Raw genomic sequence first — 19,686 nt, forward strand, 5'->3', positions numbered from 1 at the left:
GAAAATAAATATATATAATATATATAATATATACACTTAGGTATATATATACAGCACTTGAGTAAATGTACTTTCCACCACTTTGTCTCTTGTAGAGCACCAGTGAGGGTTAGGAACATCATGACCAAGCCTATTAACATTCATTTTTATTCAGGAATGTGCACTATTTCTTGAATGACATAGAATAATTTTATTTTGAAATAAATTCACTGACCCTTTATGAATGAGGGGTTACGACTTTTATTTTGAAAAGAAAGCAATGGCGCAGGATTTATACGTCACACGGTGGCGCGCTCTGGAGTGTCCACCTTGTTGACGAATGTCTGTAGATGAACTGAAATGTTGCTTTACCTCTGATTTACTGGTGATTTGAGTACATGAAAAGGCAACAAGCAGCAGAAACATGTGGATACTGACAGCCCTGGAGCCTGGAGGTAACTCTGACTGTCGTTTATTACATTTAAATGTTAGTTTATCACAGTTAGCTGGTTAAAGTTAGCTCAGTTATGATAACAACAACAACTAAAGGTAGAAAGTGAACTGCTCTTAACTGGTTTTTGGGTGTAGCAGGCTGAGGAAGATGTTAGTCATGTGATTATACTGCAGTTGTCATGTAGTCAATGTAACTGTTGGAAGTTGTGTGTGAGTTGTGCATCTTAATGTTGCATAAACACCACTGGGTGCTGGATTGTTCACAAATTGGGCTCAGATTGATTTGTTTATTTGAGAGTCCTGCACCAAATGTGTTCAAAAAGAACATTTCCATAACAATAAAGTCTTATTATTTTAGATATAGTGTTCTCTGTCTAAGTTGCCATGCATTTTCTATAAATATTCCTAAAATATAAAAGTCCTCTCATTAAAGAGCTCATACATGCAACACATTATTGTTGGATTACAATTACTGATGCATCCATAGAAGCTTGTGAATTCCACCAGGGGGATCAATAAAGTCTTATCTTAACTAAAAATAGTAAATTATAATGTATTTGTTGATTAGTATTATTAATCTGGTTCTGCAAAAGTTATCAGTTAAATGTAGTGGAGTAAACAGTACAACAATAAAGTCTTATTATGTTGGATATAGTGTTCTCTGTCTAAGTTGCCATGCATTTTCTATAAATATTCCCAAGATAAAAATCCTCTCATTAAGGAGCTCATACATGCAACACACTAGCCTACCTTCTGGCAACCTACATTGTATATAAGGTTCTATGTAGTAAATTGAACATATACTTTCTGGGCTTTGGCTAATTCCCAAATCTCATCCTTCCATTGTTCCTTATGGATCTTTAGTAGTTTTTGTTTTTACTATATTTATATCACACTGCAAATTATTCCTGAATATAAAAATGTAAATCAGAAAGAGAAAATATTGCAGAAACCTCTCTTGATCTCAGGTAACTGTGTGCTCTGTCTAGGGCTGACCTGAATGCTTCGAAGCTTCGACCATTGCCATGGTATTCAACCTCCAAATCACTATTCAAATGCTTCATTTAAAAAATATATATTTATATATTTTTATATATAAGTATGTAATAATAATGTATAAATCCCTAAATATCCCATGAAATAATGAATAATCCCAGAACATTATAATACATACATATTCAGTTACATAACATGTATGAAATGGATCCTAGACATTGACGCATGCTGTGCAGGACATATTAGCTCCATTGGATAATATCACAGTCAGTGATTTAATGTTTACTTAGTAATAACCCACAAGAAACATATTTTAGATGCCTACAGAAAATTAATCAGTGACTGATTAATTGCTTTGAGTCATTTTGTAAGAAAAATATCAAAACTATCTGATTCCAGTGTGAGGATTTGGTGGTTTCCCTAGTCTTCTTCAATTGTAAACTGAATATTGTTGGGTTTTGGACTGATGATTGGTCAAAACAAGACATTTGAAGACGTCACCTTGGACTCACAAATCATTGTAATTGGCAGATGAATTGATATTGAAAATAATAGTTAGTTGCAGCACCACTGATCTTAGAATTAGACATTTTGCTTTACATTATGCTTCTTGTTCTTCAAAAGAGCATATGCATAAATCTTTGTCCTACTTCAAGTCAGCCTGCTCAGTATTCGCACAATGTGGTAATATAGGTCTCTGCTACAGTGGTGTAATCTACTGTGCAATGTAATATGTTGTCTTTTCCTGGTCATTAAGGTGGCATTGCATTTTTATGTCAATATTTGCCTGCTCTAGTGCATAGTGAAACAGATTTATGGAAAGAGGATTGTCCCACTAAAGAACACTTAATTTAATATTCTTATCAACGTGTAAATAGATGAGCACCACAGTTAGGGTTGTCTGTGTGTGGTTTTTACATTAGAAGGTCCATAACTTGCCTCCTGTCACTCACAGGTGAGACCCACTATCTCCTCTCCAGTAAAGAGTACGTGGTGGGGCGCAAGAACTGTGACATCATCCTACCCAACGACCAGTCCATCAGCAGGGCTCACGCTCATCTCACTGCCACTGACCAGGTGAGAGAAAGAGTTGTTGTACAGTATATATTGATTATTTATGAACTGAATGTGTCCAACAGAATCTGCTGTGCTTAAACAATCACTGATATGTACAATATCTTCCATATTAGGGCATGCATGTCTCTGTAGCTGGGATTTATATCAAGATACAAAGAGAGAAAAAGGGAAGCCCCTTGACAGGTACACTCACACAGAGCCGAAGATGTACAGTAGTTAAAATGCCTTTATTAATTTAGGGCATATCAAATTTTAAAAAGTACAACAGGAGAACGCCGACCTGTTTCGACCCACACCTGGTCGTCCTCAGGGCGTGGCTGGAAAGAGGAGTCCTACTCCTAATAGAAAAATAATAAAGGCATTTTAACTACGTCCTTGGCTCGGTGTGAGTGTGCCTGAAGTAAGCCTAGGGGCTGCCCTTTTTCTACAGTTTACAAATTTGACTTCAAGAGCAGCTTACATTCACCTGGAGTTTACTATTTACAACTGAGAGCACCCAGTACTGAGTTCTGCACCCAAGTTTATTCTCAACAGTACAACAATATTAAAAAGACAACTAAATCAGATTGACAAGAGCTATGACACTGTTCACAAGTTGGTAAACCTTTTCAAGTAAAGCCATTTGCTTGATCTGTTAATGTCTTTACTTTCCTCTGTAGTTCCAGAGACAGAAAGATTAAAGGTTTAAATGATACTCCATCTTTTGAGAATCAAATATTCACCTCATTTAGTTACAGTGCACACAGTTCGTATAGTAGATAGTCTCATATTAGTGTTCATATTTTGCAGGATTATCAAGACATTGATTTGACCATATCACCCAACCCTTCTAGTGTACGAAGTATATGAGTAATATGATTTCATTTGGAAAAAGGTTGCCTGTGTAATGCCACTTTCTGCACAGAAGGTGGTGTTATTGCACCAGTCCAGCGTGACTGAAACTGAAATAAAGCACTAAATTGTTGTGACTTTCAAGTGTTACACCACCTATTTTATAAAACGGACTGCTCAGAGATTTGATATCTCCAGTAGTTAGTTAAATATGTTATTAATTGTGTCATGCACATACAAATACCCAACCCAGTTGTAATATATAGATTTACACTGTACGTTGTTCTTGACTTTAAGAATAGGGTGCGGTGTCGTCATTCATTGTTTTAAGTTTATCCCCCTTTTTCATTTATGGATTGTGATTATTGTTGTGATTTATGTGTTTGTTGTAAAGCACTTTGTAATGTGAGTTTTGATAAGTGCTGTATAAATAAACTTTATCATTATTATTATTACTTGTAAGGGACCAAACATGCAGTTGTAGTGGTGAACATTACAGACTTTTTTTTAATAATCATCCACCAGATGATCATCAGAAAAGAAAGGACATTTTACTAAAAAGTGTAGCCCTTTAAATATCATATAATGAGGACTAAAACATTAAATAGACTTCATCTCTCACCCACTTTGTTAATTACTAACCATGCTGCCTCAGCTGAGTAATAACATACGAAATAAAACATACAGGAGTGTAATTAGAACAACACTGATAGGTTGATATATATATATAAAAAGGAAATAGATAAATGCTGATACTGTACAGGTTGTTCTCCGGGGACTTAAATTGGGCACCTCTAGCTAATAATTGTCTCTGCACTACCACAATGCACATCAACTGCAAAACATATAATATACGGTTACAAACACAATCGTAAAATGTACAATATGTTGGTTGAAGAAAATATGTTATTTTACAGCTTGTACCTTTTTCTGTGTCTAATGGGGATTATTAATGTTGTTGTCATTGTTAATGCATTGCATATTAAAACCAACCCTTCTAACATAGATTTTTCTTTTCATCCATATTCATCAGAATCTTCTTGATTTTATTTCTTTCTGATTTCTTGGTGCATTTTGAGTCATCAATTCATAATCCTTCTGTTCCATAAGAGTGTCTAAAAAGTAATTCTCTATCTGTTAATACTCAAAAGAATCAGAAGTTCATGTGTTTTATTTTTAGTTCTGGACGTCACCTGTTTAGCATGTAGACGAGGCTGTGGTCCTCTCCATTTGTTCTTACACTTAAGATTTAATTTATTTTCCAAGCCTCGGATACATTTCTATCTTAGGCTTATTTGAAAGGATGGGTTTCTCATTTAGACATGAATAATTGAACAGAAAGATGTGGGATGGTTTGTTTGACTGATGGACAATTTCATGAGTTTCTCTAATGAATTTTATTCCTAGACCCTGACTGTAAAAGACACCTCCAAGTACGGTTCATTCGTCAACAGCCAGCGCTTGACAGAAAACACATCAGTGAATCTGAATTCAGGAGACAATGTTACATTTGGGGTTTTTCACAGCAAATTCAGGTAAGTAAATGAAACAAAACCTGGTTAATTATGTTTTATATCATGATCACTAAGTCTGGCATCATCTTTTACTTTTAATGTGAGACACCTCAAGCAAAAATATAGTTTTTCATGTACTGGTCAATTTTGAGATTTTGGGCTATTTTGCTTTAACATGTCTTCTTTCAGACTAGTAAGAAAGAAAACATCCAGAATACACAGTTAGGTTTCTATTTTACTAAACTTTGTCTATATGTGTCTGTAGATTTCTCCTAAATTAACCCAAAGTTAGCATTAGATAACACCTCATTTGCATATATAAAATGAACATTTTAGAAAATTTGTAATACAAAAAAATAATTGTCTTAATGTAAGTAACCAACTAGGGAAGTTTCATGATGATATCTATTAGTTAACTTTTTACCCTATTCACCTGTAGTGTCTTCAAAATGCACAGGATTTTACAATCCATATCTTTATAGGTCGTTTTCTCAAAATGAGGTTTCTCTCAGACTCTCAGGCAGAAATCTCCACTCCAGTAGCACTGACACACACCACACTTTACAGTTTCATTCCTATCTATATTCTGAAGGTTTTTACAGAGGGGTTTGTTCATATGTCATTCATAGCCTGATTTATATCACATTTTATTCCAAAAAAACATGGCGAAAACTGTTTTTTTTTTTATGGCTGTTGACAATATTTTCTGATTCATGGAGTGATACAAAGAGATATCCCAAATTTCCTCTTTAAAAACCTCTTACTCTAATATGTCAACAAAATGAAATAAGAATTTTAAACTTGCTTTATCCAATGTTCAGATTTCTGTTCTGGAAATGTATGAAAATTAGCCCATATTTAATAGGATAAGGCCTCATTTGCATATTCAAACATAACATTTCAGAAAACTTGTAATACAAAAAAGAATTGCCTTAATGTAAGTAATCAACTGGGGAAGTTTCATGGTGATATCTATTTGAATTTGAATGAATTGAATTCCTTGTTGCATTCATCGTCTTCATCTCAGTGTGGAGCATCAGAAGCCAGTGGTGTGTTCGTCATGTTTGGACACTGATGGCAAGGCGTCGCTCTCTCAGGCCCTGTTGGCTTTGGGTGGAAAGCTGGTCAACTCCTGGACTCAGGACTGCACTCACCTGGCCATGCCCACCGCTAAAGTCACCATCAAGGTCAGGACCAGACTCATGTGTTCTCATTAGGTGGTTAAAAGTGATGTGTTTGTCCCTGAAGATGTGTTCTTCCTGTTTTCCCTAATTAGACTATCTCTGCTCTGCTGTGCTGTCGTCCCATCGTGAAGCCGGAGTTCTTCTCAGAGCTCAGCAAAGCCGCTCAGCAAAAATTACCCCCGCCTAAAGCTGAGAGGTACAATCCAATCCAACCTTATGTGTAGTAATTCACAATAAGGATGAACTGAACATCACACAGCATTATCTTTCTATCTGTTCATTGTTTTTTAGTTTCATCCCTGAGATCGATGAGCCCAGCTTGAGTGAAGAGGATGTTAACCTTGGAGTGATTCCAGTTCGCAAACAGCTTTTCACCGAAAAGACCTTCATATTCCTCAGTACCAAACAAGTATGTCTACTTCTTTCTTTGTAATGACCTACAGTTATCCTCCTCAGTCAAGGATAACAAACACATGAGAGTTATAGCAATAAGCACATGTTATAGGGTGTATAACTGCCCATCACTCGGCCTGTTGTTCTGCCATTAGCTTCAGAAATGATGGAAGGTCACATGATCCCGTCAGCGCCTTGTTTATCGGTTGCCAAGGAGTCGGCAGCCCAGAGATCCTCTGGGAGACTCACTGCTCCAGTGGAGAGCTGCAACTAATGATTATTTTCACAATAGATTAGATATTATCTAGATTAATTGTTTAGTTTATAAAATGTAGAATTAATGTGACTTTCATCCGATTTTAAATGTATCTACCTCATCGTTTGTCCATTTCAATTTACCAGAGCCCAAAGCTTTATTGGAATATTTTTACATTGTGTCATCAGCAGGTGAACAATTATCTATTTAATATGGGAAAGCACACAAATCTTTGCCTTTTTAAAACTAAGACCTCTGTGCCGACTGGTAGAGAGTGCGCTCGAGACTAAATACTTTGAGTTTTCGTATTAAAAATTAAAATCCACACCACTGATTTAGAAAAAATAAGAACGGAATGGAAAATAATAGAGACCATTTGATGCTGCTGCAGTGTTTATTGATGTCATTTTATATATGTATGCCGCAAATATGCTATTTTAAGGTTATTATTATTATTATTATTATTATTATTCAGTGGGTTTTATTTCCCTTATGCTATGCATTCTATTGCATCTTATTTTTATCTTATTTTTATCTTATTGTATTAAGTGTGTTTTTTCCCATTTTGTTTTACATTAATTATATCAATCTATCCCTGTGTTTATGTTCACTCTGTCTACTTTCCTTTATTGTAATGCACTTTGTGCTGCATTTCTTGTATGAAAGTTGCTATACAAAGAAGTTTATTATATTAATATTATTATTATTATTATTATAAGTAGTGTTATCTCCAGGAGAGCAAACTCTGCTAGCTGTAATGTGTTTTATGAAAGGTGCTATACCATTAAAATATATATATTTTTATTATTATAATTATTATTAGTATTAGTAGTATCTCCAGGAGAGCAAGCTCTGCTAGCCGTAATGTGTTTGCATCCCTGTTTTAAGTATATAAATCGTAGTTGACTGTTATCACATTATGAGTGAATGTTTTTCCAAGCTTGAAGTTGCGAGTACATGAGTACAACAACATTATATGGTATCCTCTAGAACAAATGCTTTTACAATAACTAAAATATTCATGAGTCGCTCAAAGGTTTGAGCCTTCAATCAGACCAACAGGAGGGGAAATATAAGAACTTTATTGTCAGTAGACACAAAGTCACTCCCGTCTCCGTGATCTGCTGTACAGATAAACAATCTTGGAATTCCTGCTCTTCTATGTTGTTTGCAGCTCAAGCGCCTGAGTGTAGCAGTGAGTTTTGGAGGTGGCAGGAGCCAGCTGCTGGAGGAGGACTCTCTGCCCCGAGACCTGCTTGAGTCTCCACAGAGCTGTGTGGTCGATGTTACGGCAGGCAGCTCCCAAACTCTGCTTCCTCCCTCTGCCACAGTGTGGGCAAACTCTGTGAAGAACATTGTTCAAAGGTTTGCACAAACTCCTTTTTTTCTGTTGAAAAGCACTTGAGAGTGTGTTTTGGCAATTTCTTTGTCAAAGCGATGATTTGTGAACACTTTAAAACTCTCTCTGCCATTTGTCCCTTTTTCCGCCGACAGAAAAGGCCTCAGAGTCATCACAGAGTCTGAAATCGGTTTGGCTGCCATCTACGCTTCATGTGACAAGTACTGCAATCCATCCTGTCCGACACCAGACTCAGGTGGGTGACCTGAGAGAAAGCGTTTATTGCTGTTCTTCAGTCTCTTATTTTTATGTAATTTTTCTCTTGCGTTATCATTTTTCTTTGATTTGTTTCTGTCTTTGTTTACATTTTAGAGGCGGCACCAAAAGTGTCTCCCAGAATCCCGAGTGCTTCGCTGTCACAGAGCACGGCGGTGGATGAGACTATGTTACCTGCAGCATCTCAGAACATCACAGCTTATGCAGCTAACACAGAGCCATCACAAGGGTACCGACAGGCACTCACAGACATGCGTCCGTTATGTGTGAAAGTTGTCCATTCTTCTGTTTGTCTTAGGAAGCCTGTCTGATGTGTGTAAATGTACTTATTTATCAGGACAGCGCTATGTGAAGGTACAGGAGTGACGGCGGTAGGGGAGACTCCTGAGAAGAAGCAAAACCAGAACAGCAGTCAGCTCCGTGGATCCAAACCTGTAGCTCAGAAGACGACCACACAGTGCATCGTGGCTGATACAATGAGCTCATCGTTCAACACTGTAGAGAACACGGACTCACAGAGGAAAAAGCCTGAGTCCAAACCGGCAGGTAGCTGCATGAAGGAAATAGGGATGCCCTAATCTGTCTTTTTCTTTCTTGATACCAATTCTGCTTCCTAAAGTCTGAGACATACAGAAAAGTAGGACCTAGAAACCTCGTCCAAAGAAATTCTAAGTCGACCAACACTCATATTATTTTGTCGACTTAGTTGATTTAATCGACAGATCTGTAAAACTGAGTTTCTCCACAAAGAATCACACAAAAGCACCACTTTAGATCTTCTGTTTACCAGAGATATGCTCATTAGTTTCCTGGAAATAAGTCATTCAGCATGAAAAAGCATAAAAACGCCTAATCGACTATAGAAATCTTAATTTCAAAATACACCGGCGTGCGTCAAAACAGCTGCCCCTATTATTTTCTATGTACACCCCTACACCGGCTAGGCGCTCGTTGAAGTCCCGCCCCGCGACACTTCACGCCACTGTCCTGTTTCCAGCCTCGCCGCCTCTGAAAAAACACATTTTTTTGCACTTGCTCCCTGCTTGCTACATCCCAGCTCCCACAGCAGCTCTTCTTCTCTGCTCCCGTGGTAGCTCGACTTTTGATCTCCTCACTCACCTCTTGCTGTCGCTGTCTCTTGTGTGTTGATGAATGGATGAGGAGAGAGTAGTTGTTGAGGTCGAGAAATATCCCGAGTTATGCGACCCACAATGGCAGAAAAGATATATTCTGGAGGTTGGCCCTTTAGGTGAGAAATCAAGTTTAAGTTGTGGGTGTCCACACTTGATTTAAAGCTAACGCAGTTATTCAGATCTTTTACTTCAGTAAAAGTAGTAATAACAAAGTGTAAAAATACTCCAGATGCGCTCCAATTCAACGCTTCCTATTGGTGCTAGGGGCGGCACTTGACCCGCGTCGTATGACGTGCTGCTGCGCTGCGGCAGTAGTGTGTTTTCAGCTTCAGTCAACTAGACCAAAATGACCGATTAGTCGACTAAGTGACTGAGGGGGCAGCACAACTGTGTGAAACTGATTTGATTTTTCTTTGTGACATAACATGGAGCTTTACTGTATCTACACATCATTTCTTCTTAATTGTAATTGTTCATAAGTAGTTCACAGACACAGTTTAGAGCTCCTTTTTCATTCTTCAACAATATAATTTGGCTCTAATAAATTTTAAATAAATTGCTTGTTGTGCTGTTAAGAGTTATATAACAGTATTGATTAGGAAAAAGTGTGTAATATGGATCAATCACGTCCGTCCTGTAACGATTCTTTAAATGAGGTCAGAGTATTTGTGTCAATACCGATCCGGTGTATTGGATTGGTGCATCCCTACAATGTATTTGGCTCTATTTGTCAGATTTGATTGTGATTTAAATATATTTACGGGTGGCCTAGTTAAATGAATAGTTGGACATTGTGTGAAATATGCTTTTTCAGTAACTTGAGAGATATTTCATGTTAATTAGTGAGCCTTAGTTAGGAGTGCTGTTTCCCCCTGTTTCTAGTCTTTATGCTAAGCTAAGCTAGTGCACTGCATCTACCTCTCAGCAAGTGAGCAAACGATCACTTGAATGCACTCATAACAGGTATATCAGCTAAATGCCTGTAACACTGTAACCATTCAATCAGTGTTTTTTGCAGTTTCAGGTGCAGGCAGTAGTGACATGTGGTCCCAGCCATCCCTTCCCAGGACCAGTGGTGGCACGAAGGCATTCTTCCAGAAGCAATCTCCTCAGAAACAGAAAACATCTGCACAATCTTCCCCTCAGAAACAATCAACTCTGACCAATTTCTTTCAAACAGTCAACAAGAAAAGGTAAACATCTGCTCTTTCAAGGCAGGGTGGGCGATCTTGAGAAACTAGAAAGAGTTTGCTAGATTTCTAAAAATGATCCAACCGAAAAACCCAACTCAGTGTTGCCAACTCTTCTCCAATGAAGCAGCATTAGCTGCTTACTAGCTCCAAATGTCCCTAAATCTAGAGAGAAAGTCGCCTAGTCATCAACACTCATAGTCTGTCGCTTTGGGCCTCCCTCTAAAGCCACTCCCCCACAATTATCATTTTGAACATAAACATATAATGAACGCGAACAACAAACATGGCTATTGTTATTACTCACAGCTGTCCAGCTAGCAGCTTGTGGAAGACTCCGGTCACGCGCAATGAGTGCATGGGCAGCATGTGCAAAGGCAGACAGCCCATCCAGTCGTTACATTCAGGCTGAATGAAATGATTGGACGAGTTTATTACAGTCCTGCAACATCCACAGATACTAATTTATTTCTTTTTTTTATCGGACCATTTGATTTATTGATCATTTTCGGGATGTAATGAGAATTTCAACTAATATAACAAAGTGTTTCTGAAATCTTTACCAACCGTACCTTTTAAAGCGGGTTAGAGGACTTTATCTGTGGGTTTTTTTTCATGTTATTAAAGTAGTGCACTAACTATACAACTGCTTTACCCAATGGCAATTAACACATACCTTTGACTGGCAATAATATAAGCTGAAATTCTATTTTTACCCTTCTCTTTATTTCATCCTATCATCAAGGCCTTTGGAGGACGAGCTCTTCGCCGTCACGTCAGAGCCAAAACGGCCTGCACTGGAATCAGCCACGTCTAAAGAAACATCCTCACGTTCAGGCACAGTCCCTGCAGCAACACTGGGGTCAGCAGCTGATCTTTTCTCAGGACAGTCAGAAGCTCAGTCAGACAGGGTCTCCCACAATGTCCAGGAGGAGCCACAGAGTAGAAAGAGGAAGGAGATGGAAGCGGAGATATCGATGGATGAATTGGAGTCTCTTATGTCTGAGGATATGGACTTTGATGAGCAACCCTCACATAGTCAAGGCCAGCAAGCACAGCTAGTAATGCGAAGTTCAACCGAACAGAAACGAGGTTTAAATACTGTGGAGGCGTCATCTTCAAACAAGAGGAAGCGGGTCCACCTAGAAGAGAGTGGAAAGAACCAAACTGACCAGCGTATTGTCTCCATCAAGACAGAGCAGGTTCATCCTTCAGATTACCAGACAACTAATCATGAGTCCAGCAAACCTCCACAAGTGTCATCTGCCAGTACAAGTTCAGACATACAGCCTTTTGACGATGACGAGGCGTCTTTCATTGAGGTGAGGATTTACTGTCAGTGTTCTTTTGTTCATCCAGTAATTTAGAGAAAAGAAATTAAAACTCAGCACACATAAACGCTTCACTTCTCAGTTTTATAGTCAATTATGTTTCACTTTTACTAAACATTTGTCACCCTTTTTTTATTCCTGCAGGATGTAGAACTACTCAAAGTAGATCTCTCCCAGCCTGAAGAAGAGATTAAGCCCTCTCTGAAACCGGTTACAGTCAAACAGGAGGTCCAAGTAAGTTCTGTGAAAAAGCTCTTACTGTTACAGTTTTCTCTCTCCTCCTTTTGAATACGCCACATGTTCTAGCTGTACCTAGATGTTTTATTTTCTAGATGTATTTATTTGTTCTAAAGATTGGGACAGGTTAGGAAGTATTTGACACATCAGAGTCAATAAATGCAGTATTTCCTCTGGCTGCAAGCCAACAGTGTTTGTTAAATGGTACATCAAACATTTTTTTGATGTGGCTCCAGCTTCATGTGAGTTCAATCTCAGAGCATCAACTCAAATTTCAGTGTTTGCTGGCATCCAAGAACTAAAAGTGGCTAGACAATGTATTTATTGTGCTGTGTTGACACTTAAAATCTCCCATATGCAGTGTTTTCTATAACCAAATTCAAAGATCCAAAATGCTTACTTATGTTATGCATTCATGGTAAAAAAAACAAAACTATATCATCATTGATATGAGTTTCCAAACTGTGAAATATTCATATTGGTATTGGCCTCATGAATCCAGTGTTGGTCAGCTACATGACATCGAGAACCATTCAGGATTCACAGGAGATACTGTCTGAACTGCCTGAACTCTGTGTTATTTTTGTAGTGTTCGAATAGCGATACTGAATATTTGAAATGGTTTCAAAACTAATTTTTCGCTGTAATCGATACACAGGTTCCAGCTGCATATTCTGCTCTCTCTCTCTCTCTCTGACAGCGAGTTGACACACACACACACACACACACACACACTGCTATTTATCTTTTAATAACAATCTAAAATCTCATGCCCTCAATGTTGTGTCAATTTTCCCCCGTGGTATCGAAAATGTTATTGAATATCAAAATATATATTATAATATATATTGTATCAAAGTTATAAATTCCAGTATCGTGACAACACTATATTGTTGTATAAATCACTTTAGTTGTGTTTTCTTTTATATTCCACAACATTAATCTACGCTAGAAAGAATAGTAACTGTCCATCAGACAAAAGTTTACTCATTAATGTGCTGTTTTGCAGGAGTCAAAGAATGATGAAGACCTTCCTAATAAGCTGGTGTTAGTGGAGTTTAGATCTCTCACTGTGACCGCAACTCCCAAAACCAAACCACAGAAGATGCAGAGCAACGGCAATCCAAAGAACTTCAAACGTTTCCGCAAGGTCAGACTACGATGCAACTTACACAACAGAAACACACAGTACACAGGAGCAGTGTGTAGGATGTAGTGGTGAGGTTGCAGATTGCAACAGACTGAATACCCCTTCGCTCACCCCTCCCTTTCCAAGCATGTAGAGAACGCTTTATTAGGTACAAGGTGTACCTAATAAAGTGGCCGGTGCAAGTACTGGGTGGTCTTCTGCAGCTGTAGCCCATCTGCTTCAAGGTTGGACGTGTTGTGCGTTCAGAGATGGTATTCTGCATAACTTGGTTGTAACGAGTGGTTATTTGAGTTACTGTTGCCTTTCTATCATCTCGAACCACTCTGCCCATTCTCCTCTGACCTCTGACATCAACAAGGCATTTCCGTCCACACAACTGCCGCTCACTGGATATTTTCTCTTTTTCGGACCATTCTCTGTAAACCTTAGAGATGGTTGTGCGTGAAAATCCCAGTAGATCAGCAGTTTTTTAAATACTCAGACCAGCCCGTCTGGCACCAACAACCATGCCACCTTCAAAGTCACTTAAATCCCCTTTCTTCCCCATTCTGATGCTCGGTTTGAACTTCAGCAAGTCGTCTTCACCACCTCTAGATGCCTAAATGCATTGAGTTACTGCCATGTGATTGGCTGATTAGCTATTTGTGTTAACAAGCAATTGAATAGGTGTGCCTAATAAAGTGGCCGGTGAGTGTACAGCTCACCTTTTGAGTGACAACAATTAAACTTCCATCTGTTTTAAAAAGGAAAAAAATTGCCCTCATTCATGAGTAGGGTGTAAAAAAAATCCTATTTCAACTGGATGAAATAAAAAATGTCTAGAATTGGATTTTTATACAATATCAATACCCGTGGACGAGGGCTTTTTTTTCCTTTTAAAATGACCTCTTTTCCCTTCCAAGCACATCAGTGAGTCATTCCTTTTATTCTTCATAAAATGTCCATTATTTGCGAGACACTTTTCAAATTTTTTAGAAATGATCATGTATGCTCCGATGAAAACATTCTCCTCATGTACAGAATCATTTTCTTTTTTCATATAAATGTGCTGGTGTGCTTGTGATAGATCTGCGTGCCAGGTGCAGAAGGCTCACCCCACGTCATCGGAGGATCTGATCTACTGGTTCACAACAGGGGCAAAAACACTGATCTGGATGAATGGCTGAAAGATGCAGCTGAGGTATTGTCGTCACCCTGTCTCTCTTATCTGTCTGTGATCTGTCCGAGCCTTGCATTCATGATTTGAGCCTGTGTTTGTTTCAGGAGGCGCGTCAGAGCAGACGGGACGAGAGTGCTGGAGATGACCTCTTTAGGTGAGAAACTAGATTTCATTTTCTGTACTGTATAACGTTACCCGCTAGTGTTTTCTTTTGATAGATATTTGTTTAGTTTAACTATTTTCTTGTTTAGTATATCTCATTTTTTGCGTAATTAGTATTTTGTTTTCTTTTGTTCATGAATTGAGTAAAAACTGTGGGCATCTGTGGTTATATACTGTAGGAAGGTAGGCAGTTATAAAACCAGATACATTTTGCATGGACAATGGACACTTTTGCCTGCGTAATCCACATACCCATGGTGCATCAGTGGCCCCTTTGATTTGAGTTTGATTTTTACGACAAATGACCACGACAATATCTATTATTTGACTGAATCATGTACTGTTGAGGTGACATTATGAATGTGAGAGATCTATTTACTGTGTCTTTTGGTTTGTTTATTTCGGTTTTGTTGATATTTTGGATTGTCAAGAATGTGATGTTTGAATGTATTATCCTGTCTTTTTGTCTGGACCCCAGGAAGAATAGTTGTTATACCCCCGCGACAACGTAGTCGGGGGTATATAGCGCTCCGCGTGTCCGTCCGTTCGTCCGTCCGTTACACTTTCGTTTCCGGATCAGAACTCAGAAACTATTTAACTTAGGAACTTCAAATTTGGTGTGATGGTTGACAGTGTGGTCTAGTTGTGCCTTTTGGGGGTTAGAAGTCCAGGGTGCTCATTAGTTAATTAGTTAATGCCCATTAATTCTATTAGTTCAAAAAGGGCAAAACCTTTGGCCCTACTTTAGTAGGGGTCAAGCGGTGAGCGGGGATATGTGAGCCATGCTCACTTTTGCCTTGTTACTGTGGTAATAACTAATGGGGATCCTAAATAAAGTAAAAAATAATATACGTATATTCAAATTGTTTACTGAGGTCATAGCGTGCGTGTTATTTGTTATAAGTTCTGTCTAAAATCATATTCAAATGAAACAATACTGTGGTTTAAACTGAGAAAGTATCTACAGTTAATGTTAATGTTAATGTTATCCCGGTTCTTTAGTATAATGCATTGAATGTTACTTTGTCCCTCTTTTTGTGTTTATTGTTTGGCCAGACCGGTGTAAATGTTTCCCCCTTTTGTCTCTTTGTCGGCAGCACCCTTTCTGATTTAGACCTCATGGGAGGATAGAAAGAGCTACAACACTTTCCCCTGTTAACTAACTGGTTTGTTTCTCTTGGACACTGACATTTGGGTCAAACCCTAAGTTTGTCCTTTGCATTAGACTTGCTTGGTCTCTTACTTTGTATAAATACTAGTCAGGGTTATAAAAACCCTCTTAAGTAACGATTCTGTCTGTACAGCCTCGGTCATTACAATCAGGTGCAGACATTATATAATTAACTGAGAATTATGGATACGGGGCCACTGTAGCTTCAGTTTAACCAATCAGAGCTTAGTAATTCTTTCGTCACAGCGGTTGCCAGGGTAACAGAGGTGATGTAAGCCGTCTCTGCTGCTGTCGCTGCCGTGTTTTCTTTGACTAAGCAGAAAGGAGACAGTCTGAGATTGATTTTGTGTGTGTGTGTGTGTGTGTGTGTGTGTGTGTGTGTGTGTGTGTGTGTGTGTGTGTGTGTGTGTGTGTGTGTGTGTGTCAAGGCTGAGCTGTTTGATCACTGATTCATGCTCAGTCAGTCATGCGTATCCGGGGAACAGACTCTGCTGCTAAGAAAACAATCCGGTATTTTTTTTTTTTTGGTAGGTCTAAACGAAGTTTCCAGACGTGGTTTATAGGAAGCCTGTTTGCTTTAAGCTGTTCAAACACTGTCCTCGTTTTACAGCACTTAATTTGGGCTGTTTTTATTTGTTTGTTCAAAATGCCTCTAAGGACATTGAGGAATGATCCATGAGGAATGTTAAAAGCCCATCCTGACATGGACAGACCTGTGAGATAAAATCGTTTCTGTGTGTGTGTGTGTCTTTAGGTACAACCCCACCAAACTAACCAGGAGAAGATGAAATGCCTTCATGTTATCATCATCCAGAGGGAATTCATTTCAAAGGCACAGGAAGTATGTCAAACTCCCATCAACACCGCATAAAAAGGATTCCAGAAATAATTTCATAGATAACTCCTGATATCTGTATTTCAAATGTAGCTGCTTCATAACAGCTAAAATCACCAAATATGTTTATTATTGTTTTGTGTTGCTGTTCTTCCTGTTCATTCCATCCATAAATGTCACTAATTAAGCCACTGACAGTGAGCAATGTAACAAAACAGTCTCATGTTCAGAGATTTTTCTCAAAGTTTTATTCGTCAATAATAAAAAAATGCGCCATACAAAACATTAAAAACTCTTCAGTTTTACAAGAGTGTGTTAAAACTCCACATGCTGAAAGCAGCTATTCCATCGTTTTGAAGTTAAGACCAAATGTGTTCCCTGGTTTTAGCTGAACTGAAAACTTAAGAGGGAAGTTGCCGTTTCTGAAACGATCTCCGATGAGCCTACAGGCACTTAACAGATCTGAAACTGTTCAGATAAGTCGTCGTCGTCGTCGGGCCAGATAGTTGAACCTGTCAATTCATACTGAAGGCAAAGTGCCACGTGTGAGTTGAGAGTGGACTCAGCGTTCAGCATGAATCATGCAGTAATAAAATGGGCAGCAGAGTGACAAAAGGAAGAAGGAGACTGGCCTTTAAACACTTTTTTCTAAATTTCAATGGGATTATTTTGTATTATTACTTTGTGATTAAAGCAAATTTTCTACTTTGTACTTGCAAGTTGCTTTTTAAAATTCATACAAATCTGTACTTAAATGTAAAGTATATGGATGGACACACAATAAACCAGCAGATTGCTCTTGGAGTTGGAAGCGGTGGACAGTTGTGTCCAACCTCAGATCATATTTTTATCCATCCTTTAAGTAAATTCAAAACAATAATAAGAGTTATCTCCCAGTCTCTGCAGTCCTTGAATCTTCCCACGTCTGTCCTTATAGCACTTTTGTCTTCTGCTCACAGCAGCTGCTGCTAGGCAATGGTTCATGCCCGCATGCATATATTTAATACTCATATCAAAACAATATTCAGAAATCAGTGAAAAAAGCATCAAGGAATAATTCAGCTGAAATTCAATATTTAACACAAGTAACATTTTCACTAGCTAGCTGTTATATGATTACCAAAACTTAAACAGTAATGTGTTAAACTACTAAGTTTGTTAGTGGAAAACTTAATGTGACTACAGTAAAGTGTTATTTTAGTAATGCATTACCCCCAACACTGACTCTGACTACTATATTGTATTAAAGGGGGCAGAGGATCAAAGTGTCACATCACAATAAACAAACCATGAGCTGTGCGTGAGCGGCACGCAAAAAAAAAATATGCATATGGCATCACACTCTTGCAGACCGAGTTAAAATGACTGAAAGGAAAAAAGGAAATGAAGAATAAATTGCTACTATCCGTGCTCACAACCTGTCTAAACTGTTATTTGACACTTAAAACAATATTGTCTGTTTGCTGTGAAGCTGTATTTAAAAAATGGAAGAAGATTTTTATATATAGACACATGTATATTTGGGCAATATGGGAAAAAGGAAAAAAATAATTAGCCCTACAAGTCCTCCTTCTCATTGATCATGTGATTTGGGAAATCGCCTGCGTTGGTGTATCTCAGAAATAGTTATGGGAGAAGTCTGACTTGGCAAATTCTATGTATTGTTAAGTAAACAAAGTTGTGTGCCATGTTTCACAATATTAAGAGAAACATGATATTACTACAGTGACAGACAATAAGTAATTGACATATTGCCCAGTCATGCACACAGGTAGATTGAATAGTTTTTAGATGTTAGCCTTCTCAGGGATAGCCACAATATGCAAAAAAATGGCATAATGTTATTATAAAAATACAAAGGGGATGCTAAGATTTGGTTTGGAAAAAATATAAAAATAAATGATTTAGATGGGATGATTTTAAAAATGGGTATTCTGCAATTGTGCTTTTCTGTTTTCTCTTTTTAAAAAGCCTGTTCTCTCTATGTGTATATATTGGTTAGATTCAGATGAGCCGGCGTCGACTGGCTGAAATGACAAGAAAATGTGCACTAAGTGTTGTAATTGTTGCGTTTAGATAAATGTATTGTGAAAACAAGAATCTAATTCCTTTTCCACTATATTCTAGTCATGATGTAATTGGCAATTTGTTAAAGGTACAGTGTGTAGGATTTAGTGGCATCTAGTGGTGTGGTTGCAGATTGCAACCAACTGAGTACCCCTCCGCTCACTCCTCACTTTCCAAGACTGCGGTAATGTGAGCTGCCGAGCACATAACAGTGGTAACGTGGTGGTATCTTTCAGGACCTTCGCCTCGCCTAGTTTAGGAGCACAGGATGTCAGACGGCGGCTGGCTGTACCACGGTTTTGCATTCGGCAGCTAACGTTACCGCAGTTTCACATGCGTGTTAGAGAACTACGGTGGCCGTCAGGTAATGTAAAAACGTGAAAGGCTCTCTCTAGAGCCAGGGTGTGGTTTGTCCGTTCTGGGCTACTGCATGGCGGACTCCGTGAAGAGGACCCGCTCCCTATGTAGATATGAAGTTCTCATTCTAAGCTAACGGAAACACAACGATTCTTAGTTTCAGGTGATTATACACTAATGAAAACATAGTTATGAATATTATTTTCCATTTCTGTTAATAAATCCCCCTGAATCCTGCACACTGGACCTTTAAGTTAAAGGACCAAACTGGTGTTTCTTGTTTTATCCTATTTTCTAATATTTTTTTTACCGCTAACGAACCCTCTCAGTGAACACCATGCCCATCTTTATTTTGTCTAAATGTATCATTATGGGGGGACACAATTTAAAGCATGGGTTCATTTGATGAGAACTTTCCATGTCTCAGAATTGAAAGTTGGCAGCCAAATGGGAGAACATTCACAATCTTTATGGAAAATAAAAAAAGAGAAAAAAGCAAGCTGTGAAGAAGACGATGTGCATTTACAGTAGCAGTCTCTTGTTCTGAATGAAAATCTAAACAAAACTAAAAGAAACTGCCAGTATTTTCACTGTTC

General features: G+C 38.3%; 1 protein-coding gene across 2 annotated transcripts; it reads left to right on the forward strand.

Annotated features, from left to right (window-relative positions):
• Window positions 1–268: 268 nt before the first annotated feature.
• nbn (nibrin) lies at window positions 269–18,763 on the forward strand. Of its 2 annotated transcripts, XM_037785196.1 has the most exons (18): window positions 307–434; window positions 1,422–1,460; window positions 2,384–2,505; window positions 4,744–4,871; window positions 5,878–6,037; window positions 6,127–6,230; window positions 6,326–6,443; window positions 7,858–8,048; window positions 8,178–8,278; window positions 8,395–8,527; window positions 8,636–8,844; window positions 10,450–10,624; window positions 11,367–11,943; window positions 12,097–12,186; window positions 13,199–13,339; window positions 14,406–14,519; window positions 14,603–14,652; window positions 16,586–18,763. In XM_037785196.1, the coding sequence occupies exons 2-18, from the start codon at window positions 1,433–1,435 to the stop codon at window positions 16,617–16,619; spliced, it is 2,475 nt and encodes an 824-aa protein (XP_037641124.1). In that variant the 5' UTR covers window positions 307–434; window positions 1,422–1,432; the 3' UTR covers window positions 16,620–18,763. The 2 variants fall into 2 exon arrangements, with proteins under 2 accessions (XP_037641123.1, XP_037641124.1); XM_037785195.1 differs by lacking the exon at window positions 1,422–1,460 and having other exon boundaries at window positions 269–434.
• The last annotated feature ends 923 nt before the right edge of the window (window positions 18,764–19,686 follow it).

The sequence above is a fragment of the Sebastes umbrosus genome, chromosome 11 (genome assembly GCF_015220745.1).
Source record: "Sebastes umbrosus isolate fSebUmb1 chromosome 11, fSebUmb1.pri, whole genome shotgun sequence".
NCBI classification, from domain to species: domain Eukaryota; kingdom Metazoa; phylum Chordata; class Actinopteri; order Perciformes; family Sebastidae; genus Sebastes; species Sebastes umbrosus.

Bases quoted from the DNA above. Each gene is read 5' to 3' on its own strand.
- nbn (XM_037785195.1), top strand. From the start codon at position 404: ATGTGGATACTGACAGCCCTGGAGCCTGGAG. The intron at 6,444-7,857 runs GTATGTCTACTT...TGTTGTTTGCAG, and splicing joins TATTCCTCAGTACCAAACAA to CTCAAGCGCCTGAGTGTAGC. The intron at 13,340-14,405 runs GTCAGACTACGA...TGCTTGTGATAG, and splicing joins ACTTCAAACGTTTCCGCAAG to ATCTGCGTGCCAGGTGCAGA.